This window comes from Blennius ocellaris, assembly GCF_963422515.1.
Source record: "Blennius ocellaris genome assembly, chromosome: 24".
Classification (NCBI taxonomy): domain Eukaryota; kingdom Metazoa; phylum Chordata; class Actinopteri; order Blenniiformes; family Blenniidae; genus Blennius; species Blennius ocellaris.
The window spans coordinates 8,495,164-8,513,469 of record NC_137673.1 but is presented as its reverse complement, the minus strand read 5'-3'; the positions used below and the strand labels follow the sequence as shown (position 1 = coordinate 8,513,469).

Here is an 18,306-nt window from a genome sequence, read left to right as displayed (position 1 = left end):
GGCGGGATGGCGCGGGGGGTCCAGCTGGGCTAAGTCCTAGCGACGGGGGGACCTTCTCCCTCTCAGCCCCTCCTACCTTACCATACCATACCTCATTCAACAATAGGGGCCAGTGGACGGGGCCTAGGGTGGGGGGTCCAGGCCACTTAACTGTGGTCTGCCCCTCCCCCGACTTTGCGCCGCCCACAATTTTAACTACACTTAGTCACGCAGGGTCTTGAGGGGTTCAGCTGGCTTTCGGGGTTCTGCCGCTGGGCAGCGGTAGAACACCCGGGCCCCCGCTACCCCTCAATTTTAAACCGCACCCTAGACACACACATTGCACCACCGCTTCAAAACACAAATACACACATCCACATGCACCCAACACCCCACAGGGTGGAGGGGGGGGGTGGGGGCTCCCCCCAGCACCTCCCGCTGTGGTCCCGCCGTGTTCCGGGGCGGGTGCGGCTGGAGTGCGGGGGGCACGCTAGCTCGGGCGTGGCGCCTCCGGGGGGGCTGGGTAGTGGTTCTCCCTCCCTATTCACGGTTGGACTGGTGGAGGACGAGATCCCGTAGTGGCCTGGTGGGGGCCTGGCTGGCGGCCTGGGGAGTGGGGGGCACCCCCCTCCCAACCAAATAAATGTATGTACGTATGTCTGTATATATGTAGATATGTATGTCTGTGTGTGTATGTGTATGCTTGGTGTGTGTATCTGTGTGGGTGTGTATGTATGTCTGTGTGTGTGTATGCGTATGCTTGGGTGTGAGTGTGTGGGTGGGCTGGGATTAGGTGATGGGGTGGGGGGGTGGCTGTCCTCCGGCCGGGCCTGGCTGGGCCTTCACTCTTCCTGGTCTGGGGGGGGGGGGGGGGGGGGGGGGGGCTGGTCTGGGGCTCGGCGGCTGGGGCCTTCTCTGTCCCGCCGGGGGTTGGGGGGATGGTGGGGGGATGGCCCCCGGGGGTGCGGCGGGCTCCGCTGTCGGGGCCGGGGGGGGCTCCCTGCCCGCGTGGCCTGGGGGCGCTGCGCTGGCCGGTCCCGGCTTGGCGGCTCGGTCGGGGCCCGGGGCTCTGCGCCCTTTATCCTTCTCTTGTGGGCCCCTCTGGCCTGGGGGGGGTCCTCTCTCCGCGCTCCGTCTGGTGCCTTCCGGGTTGGGGCGTGGCTCTCCGGGGGGGTTTGTCGGGGCCTCCCTCGATCCGGTGGGTCGCTGGGTGCCGGAGTGGCGGCGTCCGGCCCTGGTGGCGCGGCCCCCCCACAACAGTTCCATTCACATCCAGAGGACAAACCACACACACACACACACACACACACACACACACACACACACACACACACACACACACACACACACACACACACACACACACACACACACACACACACACACACACACACACACACTTCCACTCCTCATTGACGAGATTGTTCTGTTAATTATCAAAACCAAGTTGTTGTTCGCTTTTGTTGTTGTTGTGTTTGTTTGTTTGTTTTATTTATTTATTTATTTTTGTTCTATGTCTTTTTTGTTTTTGTTTTTGTTATAATTGTTGTCATTATTTAGGTCTTTTGCTCCGTTGTTGCTCAGGCTGGTCTTAATCTCATGGCAGTTGGAAAATGTTTAGATCACTGTGGTTAATGTATTATCAAAAAAAAAAAATGTATGTAGCACTAACAAGGGTATTGTATGTATTTTGTATTTTTTGTATTTATTTTGTTTCACCAAGCCTTTCTCTGTCTCTCCTCTCCTCTCCTCTCCTCTATCCTCTCACCCCAACCGGTCCGCAGAATTCCGTCACCTCTGAGTCTGGTTTCTGCAAAGGTTTCTCCTTGTTGAGGGAGTTTTTCCTTTCCACAGTCGCAAACACACCTGCTTGCTCATGTGGATATGTTGGGCTTTTCTATTTTCTCTATAACAGCAAATTGGAATGACTGTAAAGTATTTAAAAATTAAAAATAAAAAAAAATAAATAAATAAAAAAAGACTACAGAAAGAAGACAGTCGTCAGACTATAGATAGGCAGTCGTCAGACTACAGAAAGAGGGCAGTCGTCAGGCTACAGAAAGAAGACAGTCGTCAGACTATAGAAGGGCAGTCGTCAGGCTACAGAAAGAAGACAGTCGTCAGACTATAGATAGGCAGTCGTCAGACTACAGAAAGAGGGCAGTCGTCAGGCTACAGAAAGAAGACAGTCGTCAGACTATAGAAGGGCAGTCGTCAGGCTACAGAAAGAAGACAGTCGTCAGACTATAGAAGGGCAGTCGTCAGGCTACAGAAAGACAGTCGTCAGGCTATAGAAGGGCAGTCGTCAGGCTACAGAAAGACAGTCGTCAGGCTATAGAAGGGCAGTCAGGCTACAGAAAGAAGACAGTCGTCAGACTATAGAAGGGCAGTCGTCAGACTACAGAAAGACAGTCGTCAGGCTATAGAAGGGCAGTCGTCAGGCTACAGAAAGACAGTCGTCAGGCTATAGAAGGGCAGTCGTCAGACTATAGAAGGGCAGTCGTCAGACTACAGAAAGACAGTCGTCAGGCTATAGAAGGGCAGTCGTCAGACTACAGAAAGACAGTCGTCAGGCTATAGAAGGGCAGTCGTCAGGCTACAGAAAGACAGTCGTCAGGCTATAGAAGGGCAGTCGTCAGGCTATAGAAGGGCAGTCGTCAGACTACAGAAAGACAGTCGTCAGGCTATAGAAGGGCAGTCGTCAGGCTATAGAAGGGCAGTCGTCAGGCTACAGAAAGACAGTCGTCAGGCTATAGAAGGGCAGTCATCAGGCTACAGAAAGAAGGGCAGTCGTCAGGCTATAGAAGGGCAGTCGTCAGGCTACAGAAAGAAGACAGTCGTCAGACTATAGAAGGGCAGTCGTCAGGCTACAGAAAGAAGGCAGTCGTCAGGCTACAGAAAGAAGACAGTCGTCAGGCTACAGAAAGAAGACAGTCGTCAGACTACAGAAGGGCAGTCGTCAGGCTATAGAAGGGCAGTCGTCAGACTACAGAAAGACAGTCGTCAGGCTACAGAAGGGCAGTCGTCAGACTACAGAAAGACAGTCGTCAGGCTATAGAAGGGCAGTCGTCAGGCTACAGAAAGACAGTCGTCAGGCTATAGAAGGGCAGTCATCAGGCTACAGAAAGAAGACAGTCGTCAGGCTATAGAAGGGCAGTCGTCAGACTACAGAAAGACAGTCGTCAGGCTACAGAAAGACAGTCGTCAGGCTATATAAGGGCAGTCATCAGGCTACAGAAAGAAGACAGTCGTCAGACTATAGAAGGGCAGTCGTCAGGCTACAGAAAGAAGACAGTCGTCAGACTATAGAAGGGCAGTCGTCAGGCTACAGAAAGAAGGCAGTCGTCAGGCTACAGAAAGAAGACAGTCGTCAGGCTACAGAAAGAAGACAGTCGTCAGACTACAGAAGGGCAGTCGTCAGGCTATAGAAGGGCAGTCGTCAGACTACAGAAAGACAGTCGTCAGGCTACAGAAGGGCAGTCGTCAGACTACAGAAAGACAGTCGTCAGGCTATAGAAGGGCAGTCGTCAGGCTACAGAAAGACAGTCGTCCGGCTATAGAAGGGCAGTCATCAGGCTACAGAAAGAAGACAGTCGTCAGGCTATAGAAGGGCAGTCGTCAGACTACAGAAAGACAGTCGTCAGGCTATAGAAGGGCAGTCGTCAGGCTACAGAAAGACAGTCGTCAGGCTATATAAGGGCAGTCATCAGGCTACAGAAAGAAGACAGTCGTCAGACTATAGAAGGGCAGTCGTCAGGCTACAGAAAGAAGACAGTCGTCAGACTATAGAAGGGCAGTCGTCAGGCTACAGAAAGAAGGCAGTCGTCAGGCTACAGAAAGAAGACAGTCGTCAGGCTACAGAAAGAAGACAGTCGTCAGACTATAGAAGGGCAGTCGTCAGGCTACAGAAAGAAGACAGTCGTCAGGCTACAGAAAGAAGACAGTCGTCAGCCTACAGAAAGAAGACAGTCGCCAGTCTCAAACACCTCTGATTGGCTGAATACTTCAGGTCTGCTTCAGGTCAGAAGCAGGGCTGGTCTGCTGGTAGAGTCGAGGCAGACGGTACAGCGGCAGGCTGAACACTGTTAAACTAACATGTATTAGAAAGAAGTGTACAAAGAGACATATTCCTTTTGTCATTCGCTTTCCGAGCTCGGAAGCGAATTACAAATGTGTGTCAGCAGCCTCCTTTGTCATCATGGGGGGAATAAATCACCACGGCGGAGCTGTGATTGAGTCATGATCACCAAAATCCTCACGTTTAACAACATTCCTCAGCCACAATAGAGAGAGAAGCCCAGCAGAACAGAGAATGTCCCTCTGAAAAACAAACAAAAACAAATTATTTCCAGTACAGCCACAAGGTGGCAGTGTCATTATTTTTTTTTTTTGCAAAGTGACTGATTTTAACTCCAACAATCTTGTTCGGTCAAAAGTGCTTTTACACCAACCCTACATTCTGTACCTTACTCTAACAATATCAATATCAGAGTCATCTGACGGACGGTAGGACGGTGACCCACCGTACCCAAGTCACACAACATCCCCAGTCGTCAATCTGCCGCATCAGTTCACGTCTGCGTGGTCGTAGTTCTCAGGGATGAACGTCCGTTTGTCCCCCCTCCCCCGAGGCAGAACATGCTGGCGACGGGTTAACGCCATTAAATGTGACATTCAGGCGACGGCGTGAGGAATATTGTCAGTTATTAAACTCCCCTCCTCTGTACAGACACAGGTAGCTGTCCTACTTATCGTGAATCATTTCTGCCGCCTGCCAGTTGAGCGGGTTTAATGAAAAAAGAAGAAAAAAAAAAAAGTAAGACATAATCACGGCTGGGTGGTCGGCTGGCCTTCGCCTGGGGAAAGCAAGAATAGGTGCTTCAAAGACACAGACGAGTTTGAACCGAGCAGAGAACATTTAATTGTTAATAGAAGAGCCAGTAATGTGAGTGTGATCGGGAGTATTAACCCCTCGCGGTTCAGTGCCGTCCAGGTCTTGAGCCGTTAGGATTCAGGGATCGCGGTGGAGTCCTCTCCTTACGGTTTTTTTTTCGGACCAACTTCCATCACCCTCCCAAACTCCGTCATTTTCAGGGGGGGAATCTTCCCGTTGGCCGGCGGGTCCGACACACTTCTTCTCACGTTGCCCACGACGGACGACTTGGGAGCACAGACAGGAAAACAGGAAGCTCGGGGGGGGGGGGGGGGGGGGGGGGGGGGATTACTAACCGCCTCATCGCTTTCGTCTTACTACACTCTTAATGTCCCTCCTGACTCACGACAGTCTTGCTATACCCTCACAACAAATTGCTACTTCAAAAGGTTCTACAAAGTATTTAAAGACGTCTTCGAAATAAATGGTAACAGTGCAAATATTATATTACTGATACTTTACTCTTACCATACTTACTGTACTATCCTTTTACTTTAATCTTATGAGTCTCACGATAGTCTTAGTACTATAGTAGTACTCATAATACTGCTTACTACAATGTCCCTTCACTCTGACTAAAGTCATTATAGAATTACTACTCTCCTTCAATACAGTCTCACTAAGACGACACTCTTTCTATAGTAAAACGAGACTCTTACTATAGTCTTATGAAAACTATAGTAAGACTACCGTAAGATCTTATATAGTAGTAAGAAATAATAGGTAGGGTATATCAAGACTGTCTTAATATACTCTAACCACTAGGTAAGTATAGTCTTACTATTATCTTAATACTATCTGTTGCTATATTATTGCCATAGTCTTTCTCGTCCTACGATAATAAACTCATAAATTAAAAGCATTTGGCATCGGCAGACCTTTACAGCCGCTTTCAAGTGGCGGCGACGAGTTACTTTGTCGTACTCTCAGGAAAAGCAGAATAATACTTCCGCGTTCTTAAAATTAAACCCTCGATCACCCTGCTCGTAAAAGTCACACGCGACGCCGTTGTCAAAGAGACCCCACAAATCTAAAGCCGGGAACACACGGAATGATCAGCATCCATGTTCTTCATTTTGACAAAAGCGAGTCCCGGCAGGTGTCCAGCGCTGCATTATGTAATAATGGGTGGATTATGTCATAACACCAGTTATTACAAATGACTAAACGCACCCAGTGGCACTTTACAAGTTCTTTTTAGTCCAAATGAATCTTAATTTTTTTCCCCCTCGTGTCTACAAATAAACAGCAAAATGTGTGAGACGATGCCCTCAATTATTACATTTTCTTAAAATGAGAGTGGAACACCTACATTTTGTAAAAACTTACAACAAGTAATGTGGCAGAATACTAAAAAAAAAACCCAGAGTTGAAAATGTATTCCATTCTTACATAATGCGCCGTTATCCATGACGACCTGTTGTAGTTAATATACACGTCGACACACGAGCTGGTTTTTCGCGCACGCTCTGGTTGCGCTGAGGCACAAACGCACATATGCTTCCGGGATTCCTCGTCTCGAGGTGTCAGGTTCATTTTGCGAAGCGAAGCCGTCACATCGCATGGCACCAGCATAGTCACCGGTTAGGTCCCCCCCCCCGCACACACGTTTGTTTTCTCTCCGCTACGGCGTTGGCGTGCCAGCCCCCCCCCCCTCCCCCCCACCTACACGCGTCGTTGCGTAGGAGGCCGTTCTGGAGCGGCAACCCCTTTGAATCCGCTCCGTTCGCCTGCCTCTCGCTTCGGCGCCGCTCCGTTTTCCAACTAGGTCGCCGAGCCGCGACGTGCTCACGCATCTGTCACTGGATATTAGTCGTATCGTAATTACCGGGCGGGCGGGCGGGCGGGCGGACCGCCTGAGGACGACTGTAACTCATTCCATTACGTGTGCACGGATTAATTTGTCAACTTTGCCATCCGAACATTAAATTAGACGACCTTTCTTCCCATTTTCATGCCCGAGTGACGGAACCAATGAATATGCGCCGAGTCATTTCGTAGGAACCAACAAAGGTTGTAGCGAAAATGTTCCCAAACATCTCTGTGGGTTCAGAAAGTCCTCCCCCCCCCCCCCCCCTCACCCATGTCAAGGGTTCTGCGTGCAGCCACTGGAAGACAGCGAGCTAATTATTCTGATAAGAAGTTGCGCACACACAGTCGCCCGAAATACATTTTGACATCGTTTGCAAAATGCGCTATTGGGGTATTCGGTTGGGGTCCAAGTAGCCGCGCCGGGTTTCGTTCGGAGCGGCGGTCAAAGGACAAGAAGTTCTCTTCCGACGAGGAGCCAAGCAACGTGAAGAGCTTGCGTTCCGCGGAAGTCGGCGCACGTCCCAAGAAGACTTTGGGCCATTCCGGCAAGGCTTTCGAGGCGGATTGCAGAGGAGCGAATGTGGAGAACGGAATACTTGCAGTCGAAATGAATTGAAGGCAAAAATGACCCTAATAGAACTGAATCAGTCCGACATTTAGAAACGTCTCGGTAGAAATCAGTTGCACAAGTTACTGAACTGAACAGTTCAATGACTATCAGACGGACAACTTCCCTCTTTACATTTGATTTCGCTTGGGATTGAATGGTTTTCTCTCACCAGGTCGGCCGGGCTGCGGTCCCTTTTGTCAACAATCGGCACCGAATCCAAGTCCTGCTCAGATCAGGAAGGCTCCACAGCTCAGGAGGCGTTGGAACAGAAATCGGCTTGTTTTTCTCCCCAGGTCTGCTCAGATCTCCTCGCAGCAGAGCCATTCACATTTTCTTGTTCTTCCGTGTCTTTTTGTGATCGCGTGAGTAGTATGAAACAAATTAGGTTTTTCTTCGCTTCGTGTCGGGATGTGGTTCTTGATGTCGAGGCTTTTCGGTGTTCTGTCCTCGTCGCTGTGTCGGAGGTTGAACTGAAGGTGGGTTCTTGAAGCCCTCTTCTTCAGTTTCTCCAACCGGCGGACGATTTCGACACGGTCATTTCCGAACTTTATACTTCGTGGCTGAATTGTGTTCAAGTTTTTAGAATGACTGAATGAAAACAGTTCAGTTACTGGGAAGCTCCTCGCAACATAACACACCATTAACACACACTGCTAACATAGTGCTAACACATTGCTAACATAGCGCTAATACACTGCTAACATAGCGCTAATACACTGCTAACATAGCGCTAATACACGGCTAACATAGCGCTAACACAGGGCTAACATAGCGCTAACACACTGCTAACACAGGGCTAACATAGCGCTAACACACTGCTAACATAGCGCCAACACACTGCTAACACATTGCTAACGCACCGTCAGGCGGCTTCATTCACACACAAAAAAGACGTCAAAGTAGCACTTGACCAAAACGTTATTTATTAATATAAGCAATGTACCACGCACTAGAAAAAAGATACCTATTTTCACTCCAGACCCTGTTTTCATAAAGTGGTTCCTCTTCCGAGGGCTGACCCAGGATCAGGGCCTGACGGAGACGGTCGAAACAAACATCAGATCGTTTTCGGGGCTACAATCGGGAGCAATTCTTCACTTGCCCCGTTTACAGGCCACGTGAAAATGCTAGACTTTTTACATGTTTATGGTACTCAGAGTGACCAAAAATGCAACTTTTTGGAAATGTATTCCAAGATGGAACTTCTATCTGTTGAAATGGGGGGGGGGGGGATACTTTTTGAAAATGCAGTAGCCATGTAGATGTGGCAAAACTGAACTTTTGCAAAACGCTCCATCCCTGTTGAAAACGGGATAAAAATCAAGTTTACAAAAAAAAATGCTGGGGCTACATTTTGAAAACTGTCCGACTTGTTGGCAGTATAGTTCGTCCGTCTGTGTTCTCCTATCGTTAACGTTCACGGCGTATTGTTCTCCGCACACATCGCTTTCAAAGAATTGCTATTTAAACGTGAAACTTTTGTGAAACATTGTTATGTAAAACGAGAGCTCTTATTCGGGATGATAATGCTCCTGAGCAAATTCCCCACGTTCCTGATCCTAGGTCAGCACTTTTTTTTTTTTTTACACACACAGGTCCCAGTCAGTTGAAACACACGGGTGATTTTCATCAAGACGTAGAAAATAGTGACTTTTTTCTGCTTTATTGAAGTATCTCAACGGACTAAGACACTTATAAAGTGTAGTAGAAATATCAGAGGTGAGGAGAGTTTACTGCGGTGTTGGCCAAGCTCTGGTCAATTCAGTCAGTTCTTAATAGACGGAAGTGGATCGAATGCTAATGAAATTTCTTTTTTTTTTTTTTTTTAACTCGTCTCACTTATGCTAATGTGGGAAATCAACGGAGTAAATTAATGACCGTCAGGGCAGCGGCCCTCCATCGTCACTGGCGGTGATCTCATTTGTAACCATGAACCTCTGGACGGGACGCAAATGGGTTTGAAGAGCTCATGAATATGTACGACCTCCCGCCCCCACCCAACCACCCCCCCCCCCCCGATTATAAAGGTGGAACTGACTGAACTGGCTCCAGAAGTGCTTCGGCCTCGCTACTGGCCTAACATACATTCCATATATAACTGTATGAAAATAGAAACAATTAATTAGTTACATCTTACATAAAAGCGTCTCTCTGAACATTACAAATACCAGGGAGGGCAGGGTGTGTGTGTGCGTGCGTGTGTGTGTCTGTGTGCGTAATGTGTAAAAGTGTGACTATATGATGCGAGGATGGGGGGGGGGGGGGGGGGGGAGTCGAAGAGGAAGGAGGGGGGGGGTCGATTGTTCTACAAAGCCAAACAACTGCAAAAACACCATCGCGAGACAAAACTGAAAGAAAATGTCAACGGTGTTCTCCACCCGTACTGTGTGTGTTTTAAATTTTTTACGTCTGTGTGTGTGTGTGTGTGTGGTGTGTGTGTGTGTGTGTGTGTGTGTGTACACCTCCACATACTGCATGGCATCAATTTTACATGTCTGACGAGGGGATGCGGGACGCCATCAAGAGTCATCAACAGGAATCCCGAGTCATCCATTTTTCAACAGTGTGTGTGTGTGTGTGTGTGTGTGTGTGTGTGTGTGTGCCAAGCATCACAACATATGTTGGACCTATTCTGCAGCACCTGTAATCGTTGTTGAAGGTTCCACATACAGCAGGAAATCACCCATCCCTTTTCATTTTCCATCAGGCTGAAAGAAAAACACAAAAAATCTGATTATACGTACTCAAGGCGTACGATGTGGACTAAATATGCCATGTGCTTTTGAGTTTTAGCGGCTAGCAGCAGCAGATCATTCATTTTTTTTTTTTTTGGAGTCCAACATTTCCATTATAAAACGTGGAGTTCGCTCACAATTACCATATTTTCCAGACTATAGGTCACACTTTTTGGCTGTTGTTGGTCATGCAACTTGTACTAAGAAGCACCAATCAAAATATAGTCGGAAATACCATGTGGGGTAAAACAGTACAAGCTAAAAAGCTCCATTATTACTGAATTTTACCGAAATGGGACCGGCTAAACGGCAGAACAGTACACTTCGTCACCTATAGTCTGGAGAATACGGTACAGGCGCACCTCATGAGTTCTTCGAGGAACCGGTTTGAGATTTTGGGAAAACGAGCCTACGGAGCCCAAATAATGAAAAATGGTAGAGGGAATGTGATCAAAATGAAAGGGTTCGGGATAGAGACGTGACAAACTGTCGTAACCTGCGTAGATAATTAACATCGCGGAACTGAAAGGAAAAAGAAATCGGGGGAAAAAATAAGCCCGAGAACAGGTTTTTTTTGTGGAAATCAAGCTTGAGAGTGTTCAGCTCTTGTTTTAACCCATTTCTTTGATTATTTTTTGTTTTCATTTCTTTGTAAAGCACTGCGAATTGCCCTGTGTTTTTCAACGGTGCTCGATAAATACATTGACCTTGATCGTTTTCTTTGCTTGGGACCTTTCCGCCTCGCACCATTAGCATCGTGACGTAAAAGGAGACGGAGGTTTGACTGAAGAAAGTCCCCGATCGCTCGGGCGAATAAACTTTGAGCTCGGTAAATTTCCCAAAATGCCAAACTGTAATCATATTTTGAAAAAAAAAAAAAAAAAAAAGTACAGGAAAAATATGTCAAATAAAATATCCATCTGTATTTTGTTTATCTCGTTGCGGTACCCGTACTTTCAGTCTTTTCTATCTATTCATGTGCAGTAACCTATATAATACGCTCCGGGGCGAGATTAGCGTCTTTAGCATTGGATTGGTATGTATTTTATGCAGTTGTTAGAAAATGGGACCCGGCATTTCGTAAAAGCAAATGCGGAGAAAGAAAAAAATACAACAACAATAACAACAACAACAAAAAAACAGGTCGATCTCCTTGGCATGTTACTGTAAACTTGCGTCGCCTGGTCACAAAGCATCGTGGAGGAGAAACAAAAAACAAGAAAAACAAAAACGCTCACTGACTCTAGAAGCGAGATTTTACCAGACGACCACGGCTCCCCGACGCTAAACCCTTTATTGAACAATTAACAGCCGATGCGGGATGCTCGCCGTGAAAGAACAACTAATTCTCAGAAGAAGAAGAAAAACATCAACGCTTTTTTTTTTTTTTTGGTCCTTTTTTTGGGGGGGGGATGTGTGGAAAAAAAAGGGAACTAATTCTAGTGTACAACTCAAACTAATGTGCTACAAAATGATGGGTGGTAAAAGTTGTTGGTTTTTTTTTTTGGTTTTTTAAACGTCTCCGGTGGCGACGGGCTGCGTTCCTGGTTGGTTTTCATCAAAGAATAAAAGAGCTCAGCATGCGGCGCGGTGATGGATGAGGTAATAAAAGATAATGGGGGTGGGGGGGGGGTGGGGGGTGGGGGGGGGGGGCTCTGAACCCCGCGTCTCTCGGTGCCGCACCCGTTCTAAAGAAGGCACTATGGGTGCTTCGCCATCTCCGTGACCGAGAGTCAGTGATTCCACCCCCGGACGTCTCTGAAGTCACAGCTGTTTGGTTTCCGGTGGGGGGGGGGGGTCGGGGGGAGGGGCCTATCCATTCCTGCTTGTTGTTGTTGGGGTTTTTTTTTTTTTTTTTTTCCCGCGACTGCTGAGCGTTTTTATTCACCCGCCACCGCTCACCGCCTTTTACGCGCCACAGGTACAACGTGGCTCCGGAGGCGTCCGCTTCCCCTCCCCCCCACCACCACCCTTCGGCTTCGACCTCCGGCTGACGTGGGAGAAAGGGAGGTGGGGGGGGGGTGGGGGGGGGCGGTCCTGGAGAGGGACTAGAGGTAGAGGTAGCTGACCCAGTACACGATGTTAAAGAGCAGGAAGGAGGTGGGGAAGAAGACCCGGGAGTAGGCGTCCAGCTCGCGGATGTTGACGTGGACGCGCCCCCGCCTCCAGCCGCCCTCCTTGCACTCCTCGTAGCAGCAGAAGAAGCTCTTGCAGTCCTTGCCGTCCAGGCACTCGTACAGGCAGTTGTCGTCGTAGTCGTGCCAGAACAGGGAGTTGCCCATCGGCGTCATGGTCCGCGGGGCGCGGCTCGTGTTGAAAGACGCGTAGGCCTGGGTTGAGAAGGAAACATCGAGGGGTCAATCTGAAATCCATTTCCACATGAACGGTACACAACAAATAACGTCGTCATCACCTCTCTGCGGATGAATCTCTGCATATAATGCGTCTCAAAATCACTATTTTCCATTGAAAACGTCACAGAAGCAACTATTTACAACACAAGCTACCGCTTTCGTTTTAAAAACAAAAAAACTACGAGAAAAAGATAACAGACACAGAAACAAGGACACATTTAAGGGAAAGCAACAAAATCATAAAAACAACCTCAAAACAATAAAACACCACAGAAATACTCTGAAATACTGAATAAAAACAGTAAAAGAAAAAGTCACAACATAATACAAAATCATAAAAGAAAGCGACAGTCATAAAAAGACCCAAAATGATTATAACAGGAGACTAATTAGTGATTTAAAAAAAGACTCTAAATAATCAAGCAAAATAACCACAAAAAAGAGATGAGACACTCAAATATAAATTTAAAAACATAACAAAAATGATCAAAAACGGAACTAAATAATGACTCACATTCATAACGGAAGAGTAAATACTCAAAAATGTACTCATGGAGTGATTATGTACCTGTAATTGGTGTGCGTCAGGTATGTATATATAGATATATATATATGCAAAACCTCTTAAAAGAACCAAACAGGACTGGATGAAAGAAACAGCAGTCCTTTCTGTTCCCTCACATCCTGTGGTTCCAAACCTTTTAACGATGAGCTTGTTGCCTATAAACAGCTCTGACCCACTTTATCGACGCTTGCGGTTGCTTAGAAATGCTGTATCGACGTGACGTATGGATCCGAACGGTGACGGTTCTCCCCCCCCCCCCCCCCCCCCCCTCAGATCGTTGTCATTTTATATAAAAAAAATAAGAAATTTCCCTCCGGTGAGAGCGAGAGGAGAGTTAGTCGAGTCGTGAGGAAAATGAACTGTGGGTGGTGAGTCAAGGAAGTGGGGGGGCAAAGGGGGGGGGGGGGGTGCGAGGCTTTCCCCAATACGCTGGGACGTCGTACAGCAGAGAAATCCTGAAGAGGAGAGGGGTGGGGGGTGGGGGGGGGACTCAATCAGCCCGAGCTGGCGGTCTTTCTGGAGGAAATAATGAACAGTAGGTGGACGTGTGTGTGTGTGTGTGTGTGTGTGTGTGTGTGTGTGTGTGTGTGTGTGTGTGTGTGTGTGTGTGTGGCAACAGTGTCTGACTCAGTCCGTGAAAGGAGTCCTGCAGGCTGGTGCGAGGCCTTGAGGACGCCCACGCAGCGCATTAGGCCGTCGGAGGACGCTTCCTGCAAAGACGTTGCGCTACACACCGACTGTTTTTGATCAATGACACCTGGACGGTTTGTACCGAACGCTCCGGGCCTGCACCGGAACACGTCGCCATGCGTTTGGACATTTGTCCCCACGTTCTTGCTCAATCAGTCAAAAAAAAAAAAAAAAAAACGCCGCAAAAATGACTCAAAACCACCATAAAAGGAGGGAGAAAAGTAACAAAGTGGCACAAATGGAGACTAAACAATCAAAAATCACAAGCAAAGACTCAAAACAGCAACCAAACACCACAAAACATTTGTAAAAAAAAACTCAATTACCCCAAACAAGACCACATTGTCAGTATATATCCAATAAACCCTAACCTTAAAACCTTTAATGATTAACGGAGACTAAAAAGTCACAAAAATGATTCCAAACAACAAAAGAACACTAAACAGTCACAAAATGCCCCAAAACAATCATTAAAGGAGACTGAACAGTCATAGAATGACACATTTTCCTTCTTTCTGCTTCACCTGTTCTGAGGCGTTACAAATGGGAGCCATGATGGTTCCCCTGGTTGCCATGGCAATATTATAGACTTCACATCATCATAAAATGACTCAAGGAGACTAAAAGCAATCAATAATGACACAAAACAATCATAAAGCAAGACTAAATTGTCAAAGAAAATAACACCAAAAAAATGATACAAAACAACCTAAAGAGACTAAATCATCATAAAATGACTCAAAACCATCTTAAAGGGAGACTAAATCATCATAAAATGACTCAAAACAACCATAAAAGGAGACTAAATCATCATAAAATGACTCAAAACCATCTTAAAGGGAGACTAAATCATCATAAAATGACTCAAAACAACCATAAAAGGAGACTAAATCATCATAAAATGACTCAAAACCATCTTAAAAGGAGACTAAATCATCGTAAAATCACTCAAAACTATCTTAAAGGGAGACTAAATCATCATAAAATGACTCAAAACAACCATAAAAGGAGACTAAATCATCACAAAATGACTCAAAATAACCATAAAAGGAGACTAAATCATCGTAAAATGACTCAAAACTATCTTAAAGGGAGACTAAATCATCACAAAATGACTCAAAATAACCATAAAAGGAGACTAAATCATCACAAAATGACTCAAAACAACCATAAAAGGAGACTAAATCATCACAAAATGACTCAAAACAACCATAAAAGGAGACTAAATCATCACAAAATGACTCAAAACAACCATAAAAGGAGACTAAATCATCACAAAATGACTCAAAACAACCATAAAAGGAGACTAAATCATCATAAAATGACTCAAAACAACCATAAAAGGAGACTAAATCATCACAAAATGACTCAAAACAACCATAAAAGGAGACTAAATCATCACAAAATGACTCAAAACAAACATAAAAGGAGACTAAACCTTCAACAACGACACAAAACATTCATTAGCGGAGACTACACTGCCAGAATGTCACATCCCCCCCCTTCTTTCTGCTCCAGCTGTTCTGAGGCGTTGGAAACGGGAGCCATGATGGTTCCCCCTGGTTGCCATGGCAACCACAAGCCGTTCCCCCAAAGTGATGTTGAGCCCCAATTAGTTCAGATTTCACCGGCTTGTCATTACCAACACCGTGGCGGCGATGGGAACATGTTTTCACGGGGAATTTTGTCTCCTCATACTGAACCTCTTTGGTCTTTTATCGCCACAGTTTTTCTTTCTTCTTCTTCTTTTTCTTTCTCAGTCGTCGCTCTGTTTCTCTTTGTGGTTGTTCTGTGTCAATATCCGTCACGCTGGGTGTCACTTCCAGCCGTTCTGTGGTCCTCCTGTGTCTCCGGAGTCTATTCTTATCTCCTCGTGGTCGTTTTGTTGTCACTTGGCATCTTACTAAGCATTTCTTCGAGGTCATTTTCTCTCTAATTGCGGTGCTTTGTGTGCTTTTCTCGACGTGTCTTGTCTTTCAGTGCCGTTCTGTGTGACTTCCTGGTAGGTTGATGTCTTTTCACGCAAGTTGTGATGATTTCTTGGTCTCTCTGTTATTCCTTCATGTCTTTGTGGCTCATTTGTGAAAAGTCTTTACCATTTTCTTCTCCAATTTCTCCAAACCGTTGTGTATTTTGTGGAGTTTGTATCAGGTGTGTCTGAACACAGTTCTAATGTGCAGAAGAAGTGTTTGACCTGTTTACATTGAGACGGAGTGGTTTTTTTTTTTTTTTTTTAAATGGTTGAATTTTCCCTCATTTCCACGGAGAGGGAGCTTTTTTCAAAAAGTTGCATTTCTCCCCGTTTCCACAGAAAACGAGGGTTTTGAAAAACTTGTGTTTACCGGTTTCCATGGAGACTGTCGGAGTGCATCCAATAGCATTGCGCTTCGCTCCATTTCCATGGAAACGGAGTTTGAGCATTTTCAAAAGTTTGTGTTTGTGTTGCACCGTTTCCATAAAACAATAGCGTTTCCTTCCTCCCATTTCCATTGAGACGGAATCAGAACAGTTTTCAAAACAGTGGTCAGAATGTTTTCAAAAGTTGCGTTTTCCACCGTTTCCATGGAAACCAAAATGGAGCGTTTTCAAAATAGTGGTCAGAATGTTTTCAAAAGTTGCGTTTTCCACCGTTTCCATGGAAACCTAAATGGAGCGTTTTTTTAAAACAGTGGTCAGAACGTTTTTCAAAAACTGCGTTTTCCACCGTTTCCATGGAAACCTAAATGGAGCGTTTTCAAAATAGTAGTCAGAACGTTTTTCAAAAGCTGTGTTTTCCACCGTTTCCATGGAAACCTAAATGGAGCGTTTTCAAAACAGTGGTCAGAACGTTTTTCAAAAGCTGCGTTTTCCACCGTTTCCATGGAGATGGAGCGTTTTCAATAAGTCGCCTCGGGCTCCGAACGGAACACCCAAAATTTTTTTTTGACCTTCTCACCCAAAGACAAAAAGGAGAAGAACCGGGACGTTAAGAAGAGAGCCGCCACTCACCATGCGCTGCATCTTGGGCGGCGGTCTGCGTACACTGTAGGAGTAGTAGTTGAGCATGGCGTACTCGATCATGGCGGCGAAGACGAAGAGGAAGCAGACGGTGACAAACAGGTCCATGGCCGTCACGTAGGACACCCTCGGGAGCGAGTTGCGGGCCACCGTGCTCAGCGTGGTCATGGTCAGCACCGTGGTGATCCCTGGGAACGGAGAGACGGCGTGAGGAATTGGCGGGGTGACCCACGTGGACGTGGGTGATTATGTAACACGCGGGGCGGGAGGGTTTATTAATGAGCATTAATAATGCATACGGGGGAGGGGGGGGAGGGGTGGATGCATCAATCCAGCATGATGTGTGGAGTAGTGAAATGTTCTTTTTTTTTTATTTTAAGGGAAAAGTCTGATGAAACGATGTGTCAGAAATCCATTTGCAGGTTAAGCACCTCCGCCGCGCGGCGGAATTACGAGACAAACCCCGCAGACGGCCTCATGACTGAAACATGACGCCGCTCTGAAGTGGTCGGAGCGGCCATAATTGAGCCGACGCCGCATCCGCCGGGCGTAATGAATTCAAAAATCTCTGGAAACCCCCCCCCACCCCCGCCTCCGCCATGCCATGAACTGATTACATTTGCCTACATTAAGGGTCAAAAATGAAATAAATAAACGTGTTGAGTTTAATTATTTTCTGAGTTAACATGGAAAATGTTCAACATATATTTGTGTGAATATTTCTAGATAAGTGTGTATACATGGATTGGATCTAGATTATTTATACACAGATATAATAGCATACATTTTTCTTTTGCATGTATCTGGGCTGTGTGGGAAAATTTCATTAAAGAAATCATCTATAATAACTGAACTCAATATAAAAAAAGAATTCTAATATTCTAATATAAGATGTCAATACTTGAAATAAAGCATGAAATCAGCAAGTGAGAAAACCAATAATAACATTGCCACCCCTGAATTATTTCAACATAAAATTTTATATGATCAAATTTGAGATATTTTTAATCTGATTTTAACTCAAATAATTCACGTATATTACTGTTGTTCTCTTACATTTGATTATCAAACTTTACATGAGATGAAATTAATTCCAAACACAAGATTAATATAATTTATATTCACGTTTGTTTTATATGGAAACATTTTCATATTTAATTCAAAATCAAATTACATGCAACGTGATTTCAAGACATTTTCAGACATTTAGAAATATGATGGGATTAGACAGAAATCTAAAGCTAATACTCAGTATAACAGTGGCACAACAGAATTTAAATAAATCAGAACATATGAGATTAAATGTGTGCTGACTTGCATCCCCCTGCAATTTTTGTTTTTCACCAAAAAAAAGAAGAAAAAAAAATCCCATCCGCTTTGACTGGAGTCAAAAATTCTGATTTGACTGGCCAATTTGTTTTTGGCAGTTTTTACAGAAAAGGTTTGCCGACTCATCAACAAAGTTCACAGTATTGTCATAATACTGTGTTATTGTTATATGCTAATTAGTCAGAATTTTGTGTTGCAAATTTTGTGTACGTGCTTTGATTTGAAGCAAACTCCCATCTGCTTTGGCCAGTTTTTCCACAGTTTTTGCAGAAACGGTTAGTGTACAGTCATTTTTAGCGCCA

At 45.7% G+C, this 18,306-nt stretch overlaps 1 protein-coding gene across 1 annotated transcript in view; it reads right to left on the bottom strand.

The window, feature by feature from the left end:
• Window positions 1-12,117: 12,117 nt before the first annotated feature.
• The window catches only part of LOC308147730 (gamma-aminobutyric acid receptor subunit gamma-3-like), a gene marked incomplete at both ends in the record, with an annotated part of 75,823 nt that continues 69,634 nt past the window's right edge, over window positions 12,118-18,306 (bottom strand). The window contains 2 exons of the mRNA XM_080520049.1: window positions 12,118-12,399; window positions 16,667-16,863. Of these exons, the coding sequence (XP_080376175.1) occupies window positions 12,118-12,399; window positions 16,667-16,863 (479 nt within the window). The remainder of the gene's footprint in view (window positions 12,400-16,666; window positions 16,864-18,306) is intronic.